Source organism: Ciona intestinalis, chromosome 12 (genome assembly GCF_000224145.3).
Source record: "Ciona intestinalis chromosome 12, KH, whole genome shotgun sequence".
NCBI lineage: Eukaryota > Metazoa > Chordata > Ascidiacea > Phlebobranchia > Cionidae > Ciona > Ciona intestinalis.
The window spans coordinates 2,099,576-2,114,657 of NC_020177.2; the positions used below are offsets into that span (position 1 = coordinate 2,099,576).

General features: G+C 36.0%; 2 protein-coding genes across 2 annotated transcripts in view; one reads left to right on the top strand and one right to left on the bottom strand.

Annotated features, from left to right (window-relative positions):
- LOC100183082 (lipopolysaccharide-binding protein) overlaps positions 1 to 1,505 on the bottom strand; it is a 14,138-nt gene extending 12,633 nt beyond the window's left edge. The window contains exons 1-2 of the mRNA XM_026836973.1: positions 1,400 to 1,505; positions 626 to 725 (exon numbers count right to left, since the gene is read on the bottom strand). Of these exons, the coding sequence (XP_026692774.1) occupies positions 626 to 711 (86 nt within the window). The 5' untranslated portion in view covers positions 712 to 725; positions 1,400 to 1,505. The remainder of the gene's footprint in view (positions 1 to 625; positions 726 to 1,399) is intronic.
- Positions 1,506 to 3,728: 2,223 nt separating this feature from the next.
- LOC100185445 (lipopolysaccharide-binding protein-like) lies at positions 3,729 to 13,290 on the top strand. Its single transcript, XM_002127306.5, has 13 exons — positions 3,729 to 3,913; positions 4,361 to 4,463; positions 5,068 to 5,199; positions 5,567 to 5,666; positions 7,173 to 7,307; positions 7,368 to 7,431; positions 7,710 to 7,836; positions 8,372 to 8,519; positions 10,753 to 10,799; positions 11,275 to 11,419; positions 11,927 to 12,101; positions 12,515 to 12,591; positions 13,181 to 13,290. The coding sequence occupies exons 1-13, from the start codon at positions 3,787 to 3,789 to the stop codon at positions 13,220 to 13,222; spliced, it is 1,422 nt and encodes a 473-aa protein (XP_002127342.1). The 5' UTR covers positions 3,729 to 3,786; the 3' UTR covers positions 13,223 to 13,290.
- The last annotated feature ends 1,792 nt before the right edge of the window (positions 13,291 to 15,082 follow it).

The following is a 15,082-nucleotide window of genomic DNA, read 5'->3' on the forward strand; positions in this document are numbered from 1 at the left end:
GGTCCACCGGGCGTGTTTTAGTAGGACTGGTTAACACAGTATACAGCAAAATCGGTATTCACTTTGTCCCTTTATCCATAAAAGTCCCCAAGTTACAACTATACAAAAACTATCGAGGCGTATCAATATGCTGTCTGTCAAATACGTTTTAGATATCTATGATTTAAAAGTGTTTTATATATAGTAGGGTGGGGTAAGATGGGACATGTTTTTATTCTATTTTCTCGTGCCATTTGGTAGTAAAAAAATGGTAGTTACAAAATTAAACAACCGTAGCCTCGCAGCTCTAAAAGACCGTTATTAAAATTGTTCAAAACAAGACAAGATTTCGTTAGAAGTTTAATGCTCGTAAACAGAAAATAACCCCCGGCATTAGACAGTTTCGTGTATTGCTATCCGCTTTGGAAATTTCACGACGTGTTTTCGTCCATACGCTTGAGGTTTAGCAGTCATATAGGTGCTGATTCGCATAAACATTCATAAATGTATATGTGTAGCTATTACTTTAATCTGTTCTTAAATATATAACGGTTTAAATCTATCCTTAAATAGTGCAGGTTGTAAGACACTTGTTGCAATTCGACCCTGATTTCATATAAATTGAAAATAAGGTACATATACGTACGGTTGGTCGACCGTTTCGGTCTCTCCCCACCCGCACAGAAAGAGTGAGATCCAAACCACTCGCATTCGCTGTGAAGCTGCCGTCATTATTAACGCTAACACTGGAAAACATCGGTTGCAATGAATAAACAAATGTAGTATAGTGGGGTAAGATGGGGCAAATTTTCATTCTATTTTCTCCCTTTGCACGAAATACTCAAAGCTCCCTTTGCACGAAATACTCACCGGGCCGTGTGTTTTAGTATGGCACGTTCCATCGGGTCCTCACTGGGCCCCACCGGGCGTGTTTTAGTAGGACCGGTTAACACAGTATACAGCAAAATCGGTGTTCACTTTGTCTCTTTATCCATAAAAGTCCCCAAGTTACAACTATACAAAAACTATCCAGGCGTATCAGTATTCTGTCTTTAAACTCATGAACTATTTAAAAGTGTTTTATATATAGTAGGGTGGGGTAAGATGGGTCATGTTTTTATTCTATTTTCTCGTCCCATTTGGTAGTAAACCAAGATTATTCAAACAATTAAAAAACTGTATTTTCACGAATCCCATAGACCGTTGTTAATTGTTTAAAACACGATCGGGATATTTGGATATTTTTTGCTAAAGGTGCGTCCTTATCTTACCCCACATTATTATATGGTCCTTCACAGCAAATGTTAATTATTATAGCTCAAAAACAGTTTTTAAAACGAATTATGCAATTTTTATTTCAAACAATTTAATGAAAAATAAAAAATGTTTGTCATGTATACACAATGAAAAAGTATCTTACAACCAAACACGGTAGTTGATATGCCAATTGCCCCTCATTGCAAAAGATGCTGATCGAATTCGAAGTGTGATCACGTTTGGTGATGACGTCGTAACATTCCCGAAAGAAAATCTTGTGACTCGTATGCTGAAACATCAGTTGAAATTGAGTTGTTTCATTTTACATGCACTTAGATGCACGCTATTTACTGTATTATACGTAAAAAAGTCAGCGTAAAAGTAGTTTATGCTCTGTACAAACTTTAAATGTGAGCATAGCCATATATTTTAAAAATAAGAAGCTAAATCGTCTATTTGATTATCGCGTGTAGCGCCTCGACATTAGTCAATAATACACGTTCTCCAAAAAATATAGAGCTCACAACAGCAAAAAAGGGCGCAGACGCTAAAGTACATTAACTGATACAAATTGAACAAATGGATGAATGAATGAATGAATGAATGATGAGATGGATGAATGAATGACACTTATTTAACCGCGCGCTGGGCGACAGTTGCTATATTTCATACACCCAATTGTGCCCAATTACAACTTTACAAGTTATACCTATGTGTAGCTATGTAGGTGATTATCTTTCTTTGTTTGCCCTCTTATTTCTCTATGTCAATTTAGACAACCCATGAGTGAACACTGAGTTGGAGCCATGGCCGTTTAATGTGTTGATCCCACTTCCTTAAAAAAACTGGGTTTCATGCAATTAGATAAAACTGGGATTCATGCAATTTTTGTTCGGCAAAAAAGCGGGAAATTAGGGCCTAATAATTGTTCAATTAAAAAGACCTAATGAATAAAATAACCACACACAAGATTTACCAATAAAAAGTAGGACACTGTAATGGAAAACGATTTTTTCGTCCCACTTATTAATATAAAAAAAATTGAAAACCTATAAGTCGTAATGAACAATCAAAAAGAGTCAAATGTCATTAATGGTTAAGTCTATGTCGCCGCATTACACATTGGGTATAATGCCTATACCTAATACCAACTTAGTTGGATTGTGATATATGGGATTTAGGTGGTAACGATATTCTAGCTTACCCCACAGTAGGCTACTAATGAATGAATTTAGCTTACTTTGACTTCGCGTGGCCGGAAAACGACAGTCGTTATAACACTGGTGTTCATACACCTCGTGCCAGCTTACGAGTTACCCAGTATGTTACTTTGTGGGTGATTATTTTGGGGAGATTTTCGTTATTTTTTAATGTGTGGCTGATAATTTGGACGACCCATTAATTGGTGACCACTGGGTTGAAGCAATTGTCGTTATTTGTCTTGCCCAAAGACACATAGGCCCACAATCGTAGCCGCGAAGAGACTTGAATCTATTACCTCTGGGTTACAGGCAGGCTCGCTAACCAACTGTGCTACGGCACTGCACAATACCATGGCTTTCAGCCAAAAATGTAATATCTTCTTAAGCGGACTGTTTCTTAACCCGTTAGTCAATTTTCATGGAAAACTAAAGTCTAATTTAATATTTTGGTGTATAGATATTCCCACGACTCCCATAGTATTCTGACGAGTCACATAGACCGTTGTTAATTGTTTAATTTTAAAACACGATCAGAATATTTGGATATTATGCGCTAAAGGACTCCCAGCATCATATCCCACAATACTATATCTAGTTTTTTTACCTTTATCCGTTTCGCACAACGTGATTGGTTAAAATCGCCTATAAAATTCTGATTTTTTTAATATTGTTGATTAGAATTCATTAACATCCTACAAGCAATTTTAAATACGTGTTGACCGTGTTCATTCACTGAGCAATAAAGCCGATTCCATTTATGACAGTCACAGCAAGGATATATGGCGCAATCAATATATGAATATTTCCGAGTTTTTAAACAGACACTATTTTAAAGAAAGTGAGCTCGCATACGATGTTTTAAATATTGCATTAGTCCGTATATTTTAAGTGGTTGGCTCACTGTAAAAGGTTGTCTGTGTTTTGGGCTACAGCAGGTACTGAACGGCACAAGATTTGATTCATCGGCCTGGGGCAAAAACCTTAACCCAAAGCTGTTTTGCATATATCGTAGGCAGAACACGGAAGAAAAAAAAATCGATTTTGTGTTTAAGACATCTATAAAAATGAGAAAATTTATTAATGTGTCAGGTCTTGAACGAGCCACATATCTAAGATGAGTCTCAATGAGCGTATTTGAACCTTAGCAAAATGTTCAAATTGCCACGCAAATATTTCAGTTTAAATATTTGTTCAGAACAAAGTTTTTCGACTTGTCATTTTTTAAACAAAAGTTGGAGAAAAAAATATTTGAAGCGTTGTACGAAATAAACAAGTCGTTTCTATATTATTTTATTTTTATTTTATATTTTTGGATAGCATTTCGTAAAACGATTTGGGTAAATTTTCTATGACAAATATGAAGTTCGTTGGTTTGTTTTTCGCGATAGCAATGACAATTCAACTAAGTTGTGTGTCTCGATGTGAGGGGCAAGCTGGGATGAAGATAAAAGTCAACAATCGAGGTCTAGGATTTGGTAAGTGGTATAATTTAAACTTTCCAATTGTGTGGGTATGCATTGTTTTTATGGTGGACAATTTATGTATAGGCATTATACCCAATGTGTAATGCGGCGACATAGACTTAGCCATTAATGACATTTGACTCTTTTTGATTGTTCATTACGACTTATAGCATTTCTATTTTTTTATATTAATCAGTGGGACGAAAAAATCGTTTTCCATTACAGTGTCCTACTTTTTGTTAATAAATCTTGTGTGTGCTTATTTTATTCATTAGGTCCTTTTAATTGAGCAATTATTGGGCCCTAATTTCCCGCTTTCTTTGCCGAACAAAAATTGCATGAATCTCAGTTTTATCTTTATAACCATTTTTTCCAGAAAAAGTATTCTTTATCGTAAAAACATTTTTGACATAACCGAAATTTCATGTGGAGCTTTTCAGTTGCCATTAAATTTTGCAGTAACTGATGTTGTTAAAAGACTGGCTCGAAGTTACGTCACAAGCAACTCGAATCTCGGCAGCTACAGTGGGAGATACAGTATTGCAAGTTACAACTTTAACAAGTGAGGTTAACATTAAACTTAGATAGAAAACTCTTTGCTCCGCCGCCGTGGAATTTGTCCACAGCATTAAGGATGTGTGGATCAACACATTAAACGGCCATGACTCCAACTCAGTGGTCACTCATGGGTTGTCGAAATTAACACACAGAAATAAGAGGGCAAACAAAAAAAGATAATCACCTACATAGGTATAACTTGTAAAGTTGTAATTGGGCACAATTGGGTGTATGAAATATAGCAACTGTCGCCCGCGCGCGGTTAAGTAAGTGTCATTCATTCATCCATCTCATCATTTATTCATTCATTCATCCATTTATTCAATTTGTATCATTTAATGTACCCTAGCGACTGCGCCCTTTTTTGCTGTTGTGAGCTCTATATTTTTTGGAGAACGTGTATTATTGACTAATGTCGAGGCGCTACACGCGATAATCAAATAGACGATTTAGCTTCTTATTTTTAAAATATATGGCTATGCTCACATTTAAAGTTTGTACAGAGCATAAACTACTTTTACGCTGACCTTTTTACGTATAAAATTGTATTCATACAATAAATAGTGTGCATGTGAAATGAAACATCTCAATTTCAACTGATGTTTCAGCATACGAGTCACAAGATTTTCTTTCGGGAGTATTGGCATTACGACGTCATCACCAAACGTGATCACACTTCGAATTCGATCAGCATCTTTTGCAATGAGGGGCAATTGGCATATCAACTACCGTGTTTGGTTGTAAGATACTTTTTTCTTGTGTATACATGACAAACATTTTTTATTTTTCATTAAATTGTTTGAAATAAAAATTGCAAAATCCGTTTTAAAAACTGTTTTTGAGCTATAATATTTAACATTTGCTGTGAAGGACCATATAATAATGTGGGGTAAGATAAGGACGCACCTTTAGCAAAAAATATCCAAATATCCCGATCGTGTTTTAAACAATTAACAACGGTCTGTGGGATTCGTGAAAATACAGTTTTTTAATTCTTTGAATAATCTTGGTTTACTACCAAATGGGACGAGAAAATAGAATGAAAACTTGTCCCATCTTACCCCACTTTACTATAGTTGTTTATTCATTGCAACCGATGTTTTCCAGTGTTAGCGTTAATAATGACGGCAGCTTCACAGCGGATGCGACTGGTGTGGATCTCACTCTTTCTATGCGGGTGGGGAGAGACCGAAACGGTCGACCAACCGTACGTATATGTACCTTATTTTTAATTTAAATGAATATGAAATCAGGGTCGAATTGCAACAAGTGTCTTACAATCTGCACTATTTAAGGATAGATTTAAACCGTTATATATAGTACAATGGAGGAAGATAGGACAATTAAGACATATTGCCAAATATTTCCAAAATTAAAATAGATGACGGTTTTTGGGTAATACCACGAATTAGTACTATCATTTTACAAATTCGAAAACACCCGGGATACGATGGGACAGTTTAAAATCATTGTTAATTTTGATTATTAAGTGTATTTATAAATAGGAATATACGTAAATAACAAGAAATAATACTGTACGCGTTTAAAATTAGGTCTAAACATTCATTTTCTTGCCCTACTGCTATAGTTTTTAACATGTTACCTGTACATTATATTATTGCATAACAATTGGTATTGTTTGAACGACAATGGGTAATGTTCGAACATCAATGGATAAATATTATATCCTACAAATGTATATGAACTTGTATTAACAGAATATTGACTATAACTATTGATAAAGTTTTTATTTTTGCTACAAATTAGGTATTACTACTCTGTTTTTGGCCTAAGCCACTTCTCATAAATTATCACCAAGTGCAAAAGATCAAATTTCGAATATATTTTAAAAATATTACCTTTTTATTAGATCAGTATCTTATAGTTGAATAAAACCTGAGTTATAAATTACTAAATTAAAAGCAAATCTTTCAAAGTTTGGCAATGAAAACATACAAAACTACAATGTGGGGGAAGGTGGGACTCTAAATTGAAATATATTTACATTAGCAGTATTCTGCAACTTGTAGTTAACCTACCGAATTTAACAGGCTGTGCTAGTTTCTTTGCCATGTAAACTTCATATATATAACGTTAAACCGATATTTTGTTGTTGTTTTTATCTCAAATTAAAGTCATATTCACCCCTGCCTATTTTCCTCATGTTTATATCTAAGTGTTTTTTACAAAACTAAAAGTTTTTTAAGACAAAATAAAACTGTACAAAATATTCAAGGTTATTTTATGAAGCTATGAAACTAGTTTAATCGTTCGCACACGCAAACTAAAAAATGTTTTACCTGTTTAAAGTATACTGTTTCTATTTTACATATTTTTTTAATATTTAAAAACAGTAATCAGCTTTGACGGGCGTTTTATAAAGTCGTGATAATACTGTAGAATAATTCTGTGACCTTATTTTCCTGATTATCATTAAATGCGGGGTCCGTAAAAAGAAAATTAAAAAAAAAGTCTCGTCTGACAAAGTGTCCCATCTTCCCCCACCCTATTATATTTACGAACAGATTCAAGTAATAGCTACATATATATGTTCATGAATGTTTATGCGAATCAGCACCCATATGACTGCTAAACCTCAAGCGTATAGACGAACACACGTCGTGAAATTTCCTGCGTGGCCGCACGAAACCGTTTGATGCCGGAGGACGGAGGTCTTTTTAGATTACGAGCATTAAATTTCTAACAAACGCAGATAAGTTCTACTTCAAGTTGCTCAGCCGATATTGGAAACATGAACACTCGGGTGTCGGGCTCCAGTTTATCATTCTTGTACAATATTCTTTTGAGGTTTAACTCAAATAGCGTTCGCAACACATTCGCTGCAAGGGTAATATTTGAATTATTATGTTCACCACAAAAAATGAAACTTTCCTTACCTTTTTTTCAGATCTGCCCAACTGTTAAGTCAGCGATCCAAAGTCGGGCAAATTCTATTTTAAGAAACTTGAATGGTAAAATTTGTTAACTTTGCATTCACTATTTGAATCACTTTTCAAACCATTTTGTAACTTCAGCATTTTAATGTATAAGTGACCTATACACGGACAATGCTAAACTATATAGCATAAACAGTTTAATAAATTCACAAATACCCCAGAGGTCTTAAAGCAATCACAAAATTTGAAAATGTACGTTTATATGTTTTTATGGTATACATTTTAGCGTTGTAAATAACATTCAAATATAACCATTTGTTTATTCTTGACTTACGACACATACGTACATATAGTTAACTATGCGCTGACCACCACGACAAGCATTGACCTGGCTCTCTCCCGCCCACCAACGACAGCTTCAAACCAAATAACTGTGTTCTCAAGAGGACGCTGTTTCCCAACTAACAACCCTTCAATGACGTAAGTTTAATGCGAAAGTCCGGCGTCGTGGCACAGTTGATTACCCCCGCATGCATAGAACCCACATGTTGTGGGTTCAAGCCTCGTTGCTGCTACCGTTGTGAGCGTATGTGTACTTGGGCAAGGCACTTAACGGCAATTGCTCTAACGCAGTGGTCAATAATGGGTTTTCTAAATTGCATACAATGTATATAAAAAAAGTTTCATGCAAAAAATGGAAACACGGAGTGATATTCTCGTCTTATACCGACTAAACTAGTCGCCGCCTTTTTAATTTGCCCGCCAAAAACTTATATTTTACAGCCTATAGCTTATGTAATGCACCGAATTTTAGTCGGCCTTTTAGTAAATAAGACAATACACCAACTAATTTTTAGTCGACTGACTAAATAACGAGGTAATCATATAGTGAACCCGACATACTCACTTTATTCGGTAGGCGAGAACAACAGCACCTGACTTGGTCTCAAAATTGCCCCTAAATAAAATTCGTATAGATTTAAGTGTCGGTAATTTGTTTGATTACCATCGACAGAATTCCAGTAACGGCAGAAAATTTGCCAGAATTTCAAATGACGTCATCTCATATGATCCGCATGATCGTTGGGGATTACGTCATAAACACATTTCTTTACGTACAATGGGTTTTGGGAAGCTGGGATTTCTGGTTTGACCCGGACGCAGTAAGTAAACCATAAAACATTAATATATATTGTTTTACATAAAACACCATAATATATTGCTCCAACCTAGTGGTCCTTAATGGGTTGTCCAAATTATCACCCATACATAAAAAAATAATAATCCGGCGCCGGGGCAAAGTGGTAAGCGCGCCTGCCTGTAACCCAGAGGTATAATGGGTTCAAGGCTCGTTGCTGCTACCATTGTGGGCGTATGTGTTCTTGTGCAAGACACTTAACGGCAATTGCTCTTTATGAAATTTAGGAGAAAATTCGTTCACTATATTTTAAACAAACCAGTTGTCATTGGATGATTAAAATATAGATGAGATTATAGAACAAAACGTTAAAAGGGACAATCTATGTCAGTTTTGTTGCACAAACTCGTCAATAATTGCGTTTTCATCTTTGATCTCACGCTTTGCCCTAGCAAGCTCATTGTCCCAAAAACCCCAACCCCCACGACGACCACCGCGATTCTGTCGACTATAACGACCACCACCGCCACTCCGTCCACTAAAATAAATTGTTTGAATTATTACTTGGTTTCGTGCTTAGTGATAGTAGGGTGCGGAAAGACAACAAATCATATCCAAATATCCTGATCGTGTTTTAAACAATTAACAACGGTCTATAGGAGTCGTAAGGATACGGTTTTATAATTCTTTGAATTCTCTTTGTTTAGTGTCAGTGTGACGGGAAGATAGAACGAAAAGGTGTCACATCTCCCCCCCCCCCCACCCTACTATATTTATAGTCGGCTGGTGGGACAACCTAAAGGTTTAACCACGGGTGTATGCTACCAGCATATATACCGAGGGCGATCATTTACCCCACAATCCATTTATTTGAATGTTTAATTTAATAAGCCAAAAATATAGGGCTGTTTTAACCATAGAAATAAAAAAGAATAGAACGCACATCTCAAATGTCGGTAAAGGAGAGAGCATGATACACTCTCTCTTTTTCACGACTCGTTCCCGTTTACTATTGTAGTCAATGGAAGCCAGGGCGTTTTATGTAGTTTTTCTTCGTTTTTTGACTTAACTTAAGTTTATAGGAAAAAAATAACTATTTTCAAACATATGTATATATATATATATGTTGGCGGTCACGCCAATGGTCACGTGAATAGAAAAAAGAATAAATCACGGTTTTAGGCAGTTGCGCATTCTACTCTTTTTTATTTCCGTGGTTTTAACCGCCAGTGTTATAAAGGGCGTCAATATATGGTCCGCGCTAGGAATACACCTAAACTGCTCAGAAAATAAGGGGCCTGTTGACGCGAATAATGCCCATTATAATGCATTGTTTCGTCACGGTTTTATGAATGGAATTTAGTTCTTTTTCAACCTTAATACAATTGAGCCTGTATATTTGCATTTGTGGTTAGTTTTAATTAATTTTGTTGTTATAATAAAAGTTTGAGCGCGTGTACACGTAGTTTTGCACACCACTGTTATTGTGTGACTGTTTAACATAGATTAGTTTCGCTAAAACATCATGAAATCGCGGTAAAACAACTTGATTTTCACATTTAACCATACAGAACGTTCTATTCGTTCGGACGAAAGTGGTTTCTAACATGTTCTTGGGCTGTTACTGATGGCTGGCATATCATAGATGACAAATACATTATCGAAATCTAATTAAAAAAAGCATAACATGTTTTAATGTCAGAAATATACACTTTTATTCCTTGCAAGCAAGCCTTTAACTATAGCACTAATACCCTTTGACAAATAAGACGTAACTGATCAGTTTTTTAAATTAAACGAACCGTTTTTAAAAAAACCCACTATGGCAATGACATTGCGTAAATATTTTGCGGGTCTTAAGAATAAACATTTTAATTTTGGCCTTAGATAAAAAGCAATATATCGTAGGATACACAACAGATAAAACACTTCCATTTTTACAACTTTTGGTATAATATAGTACGGTGGTGGAAAATGGTACACCTTTTATTCTATTTTCACGTCCCATTTGGTAGTAAACAAAAAACGTTCAACGATTTATAAAATCTTATTCTCACGACTTCCATAGACCGTTGTTATTTGTTTAAAATATCATCAGGATGTTTGGATGTTATTTGCTAAAGGTGTCTTCCCCTACCCTAATATATATATTCCAAACATCCGGTTTCGGACACCAGGACATTTCTCGTTTACAGTATAAAACAAAATCAAATTCGTTTTGCTTTCCTTTTAATATTGTACTCTTTTTCTTTTGACAGCTTGCTGGATTTCCGCCAACAGGGTTCGAAAATGTCCTAGGAAACAGGTGTGTTGTGTATACGCATGCGGCTTTACTGTAGTTTAACATCGTTTTATTAAACCAAAAAATCTCGCAGTAACAACACAGTTGTCCAATTGTGAAATTAGGTGCAGTAGCTTAAAAATAAGCGTGCACAACCTCCATTATGCACGCTTGTTTTTTGCATGACTGACAATTTGGAAAATTCCTTATTGCGTCGAAGCATTCACTGTTATATCATAAACGCGAAGAAGGTGGCAGCATAGAGCTCCGAATCCTTATATTTTGGTTACGGAGCTAATTTTTGAATGCTGATTGTTTACTACGGGACGAGCAAACGGAATAAAATAGTGTCCCATCGTCCCCATCCTACTATAGATACTGTGTGACGAAATTAAGGGATAGATCTTAAATCTTAAAGCAATATCAAAACTTTCCAGATTTGAACCATATATTTAAAATTACACTTTCTATCTATAAATGGACACTTTATACTTTCCAGGCCCCTTCGGTTTTTCGTACACCCCAGCGAGAGCCCTGTTGCTCGCACAACATCGGAGAATGTGAATATAACAGCCAAGTTTGACCTTGTTACTTTTGTAGTGGCTGAAAACGGTAGATTGAACGATGTTCTCAACATTTCAATAGTAAGCGAACTATGGTTGATTATGTATCGAAAACTAAAATTATCCTGGCTGGCTGTGGTGCGTTTATGTTGTTTATTTGGTGTGTTTACTACACATGTATTCAGTCGATTCTTTACACGTTAAATGTCAAAATAATATTCCTGCTTATGTACGTGATCGTGATTTTTTGTGTAAAAGATAAATCTATAGTTTATCACAGATCAGCACGCGAATTTTAGTCTTTGATTCTTCGTGATATTTTATTATATATATATATATATAGTGCTCTGGGGTAAGATGAACACCTTTAGCACATAATATCCCAATATCCTGATCGTGTTTTAAACAATTAACCATGGTTTATATGGGTCGTGAGAATAAGGTTGAATAATTATTTGAACGTTCTATGTACTACCAAAATACACGAGAAAATATATTAAAAATGTGTCCCATCTTTTCCCACCCTACTATATATATATGTATGTACCTCAAAACTAAACTAAAACTGGTTGTCTTATCATGATACAGGCAGCTAGTTTGACTGGTAATGTGACAGTGGAGAATGGTAATCTGCGTAGTCAGATCGGTTCAATAACCACCAAGTCAACCGTGTCCAGTTCCAAGATCGGGTTTCCCATCCCCGTTGTACTGGTTAATCAGATTGTGAACGAAATAGCTCAGAGGTTGTTGCCAAGATTAAATGGTGAGTTTTTAAATTAAGACTGAGAGTCTAAGTTACATTTCGTCTAGGTCTTATAATCACAAAAACGGACACAATGTGTTATAATTTCCATCACGCCCACATAGTTCATTATAAGACATCGATTGAATTGAGTAATAATATACCATCGCAAGTTATATACATAGTACTGTGGGATAAGATCGGACACCTATAGCAGATAATATCCAAATATCTTGATCGTGTTTTAAACAATTAACAGCGGTCTATGAGAGATATGGTTTTATAATTTTTGAATGTTCTTTGTTTACTACCTATATAAAGAAAGCCGCATTAAAAAATAAAACTCTATATTCTTTACAAATATGTTTATGGTTTATTTTAGTTGTGTACCTTTTATCAGTTTTAAAGTTTTCTTGTAATACCTCTTCTTTTAGCTGTTTCAATGACGCAGAAAACAATATCACTGCCGGTGGGGTTCGCGGCTTCAAATGTCGTCGTTAACACGGTGGAGGTGGGTGCATGCGTTTGAATTAACATGACTTTACAATTCTTTGAAACCACTGAAGTTTCCCTTAACAGCAGTTATCAAATGTTCCAAAAACTTCAAGTTTATATCTCACTTATTCCAGATACCCTCGCATTTACTTTATAATAGCCCCAAAACTATAGGGGCCCTAGATTTATCCCGGTGCATCTCTATCGAATTCCCTTTTTTTATAAATATGACCAAACTGCTGTCTCGCGGTGTTTTGACCTTTAATATGTATAGTGGGGTGGAGTAAGAGACATGTTCTCATTCAATTTTTTTGTCCTATTTGGTAGTAAACATAGAATATTTACCACATTACATAACCACAGCCCCGCGACTTTAAAAAGAGCGTTGTTAAATGTTCAAAACACGATCAAGAAATATGGGATTAAGGGGCTAATGGTATCCCATCTTACCCACAATACACTATAACAAACGAAGGCAAACAATTACTATACTGCAGCTGTGGTAAAAGTCCCTTCAAACGACACCAATGTCTATTATGAACTAAAATATGCTCGTTACATTACGTTCAAATGCTTCGGTAACGCTTGTTTTATTTTACTTGCAGCACGGTTTGGAGATAGCAACCGATATGACACATGCCGGTTAATTGTAAAGAATGCGGACGTACTTTTACCTTTATCAATCAGTTGCAAAATAAATTTCTGTAAAGAGAGTACGTTTGGTTGTTTGGTCAATAAGATAATAACAGGACGTATATGTAACGTCCGTTGAATTGCGCTAGCCAGTCTTAGCCGGAATAGGTGACGTAATATCCGGAACATTTGTATAATTAACATTTCATCTGAAATGTTAGACAAGTGGTCTACATCCTGCCTTTTGTAAATTTATTAGTTATAGTGGTATAGCACAATAATACCACATGTGTAAGAACAGAAAGAAAAGGGCAAACGCAGCATTTTTATATGCTGACCCCCGTGACTATTCCCCCCGGCTACTTCCCCGCCGTGACTATTCCCCTTTCAGACTATTCCCCCCCGGCTATTCCTCCCCGGGGAACTAGCCGGGGGCGAAATAGCCCCAGGGGAATAGTCTTGGGGGGCAAATTGCCGGAGGGGAATAGTCACGGGGGGGAGATAGCCAGGGGGAAATAGTCATTGGGGGGAATTAGCCGGGGGGGAATAGTTATTGGGGGGAATTAGCCGGGGGGGAAATAGCCAGGGGGAATTAGCCGGGCGGGAAATAGTCGGTTGTACGCGTCGGGGCGCTTGTTCGTAATTTCCCGTGATGGTTATAGAGCACGCTGTGCTTGCACAGATTGTAGGTTTTAAATCAATATGTGGAAACCTCTGCAAGTTACGTTAATACGCAGTCCTATATACGTTTATATATGTATAGTAGGGTGGGGGAAGATGGGAACCTTTATCAGACGAGACTTTTTTTTTAATTATCTTTTTACGGACCCCCCACTTATTGATAATCAGGATTCAGGAATATAAGGTTACAGAATTATTCCACAGTATTATCACGACTTTATAAAACGCCCGTCAAAGCTGATCACTGTTTTTAAATATTAAAAAAAATATGTAAAATAGAAACAGTATACTTTGAACAGGTAAAAAATGCGAAATAGTAAGGTGCCTTTTTGTAATGCTCGCTAAATCATAGTAAAGTCAATGATTTTTTTAGTTTGCGTGTGCAAACGATTAAACTATTTTCATAGCTTCATAAAACAACCTTGAATATTTCGTACAGTTTGATTTTTTCTCATGAAACTAGTTTTAGTTTTGTAAAAAACACTGAGATATAAGCATGAAGAAAACAGGTAGGGGTCAATATGACTTTAATTTGAGATAAAAACAACAAAAAAATATCAGTTTAACGGTATATATATAAAGTTTACATGACAAAGAAACTAGCACCGCCGGTTAAACTCGGTAGTTTAATTACAAGTTGCAGAATACTGCTAATGTAAATGTTACGTAAAGTGTGGTCCGGGACGCTGCTCTAACGGCTTACCGCGACTGAGCAGACTGATGTATGGTTTCTTAATACACAGTTTAATAACGTATAAAACCACTGTAATAAAACAATAAGGATAACGTTCAAACGGTAATCCTTTAGCTGGTGGCCACCTGAAATTTTTGTTTCAAAATGTTCCTTAGGTCTCCCTGATACCCACTGTATAATTTTGTTTTGAAAAAACTCGGGCGTTCGTGTCGAAAATTAACTTTAAAAGTGCACGAAATTATGCTGCGTCACCGTATTTTCCACACCAGCCGTTATGAATTAAACCAAGGTTAGATTATTACGTCATAGAATGCGTATTGTTACGTTTGATTCCTACGTTAAAACAGTGGGAAAAAACAAGGCTGTAACGTATGTAATATACCACTATTGTGACGTAACAGACCGCGATTGTGACGTAATAAATCGTTAACCTTACGCAAATCAGACGAATTACGGTGACGAAGCATGTTTTCGCGCATTTTTAAAGTTATTTTCGACA

Excerpts from the sequence above, each read along its gene's own strand:
- LOC100185445 (XM_002127306.5), top strand. The coding sequence starts at position 3,787 with ATGACAAATATGAAGTTCGTTGGTTTGTTTTTCGCGATAGCAATGACA. Across the intron at positions 5,667-7,172 it reads ACCGAAACGGTCGACCAACC|ATAAGTTCTACTTCAAGTTG; the intron begins GTACGTATATGT and ends TAACAAACGCAG. Across the intron at positions 7,837-8,371 it reads ACTAACAACCCTTCAATGAC|AATTCCAGTAACGGCAGAAA; the intron begins GTAAGTTTAATG and ends TACCATCGACAG.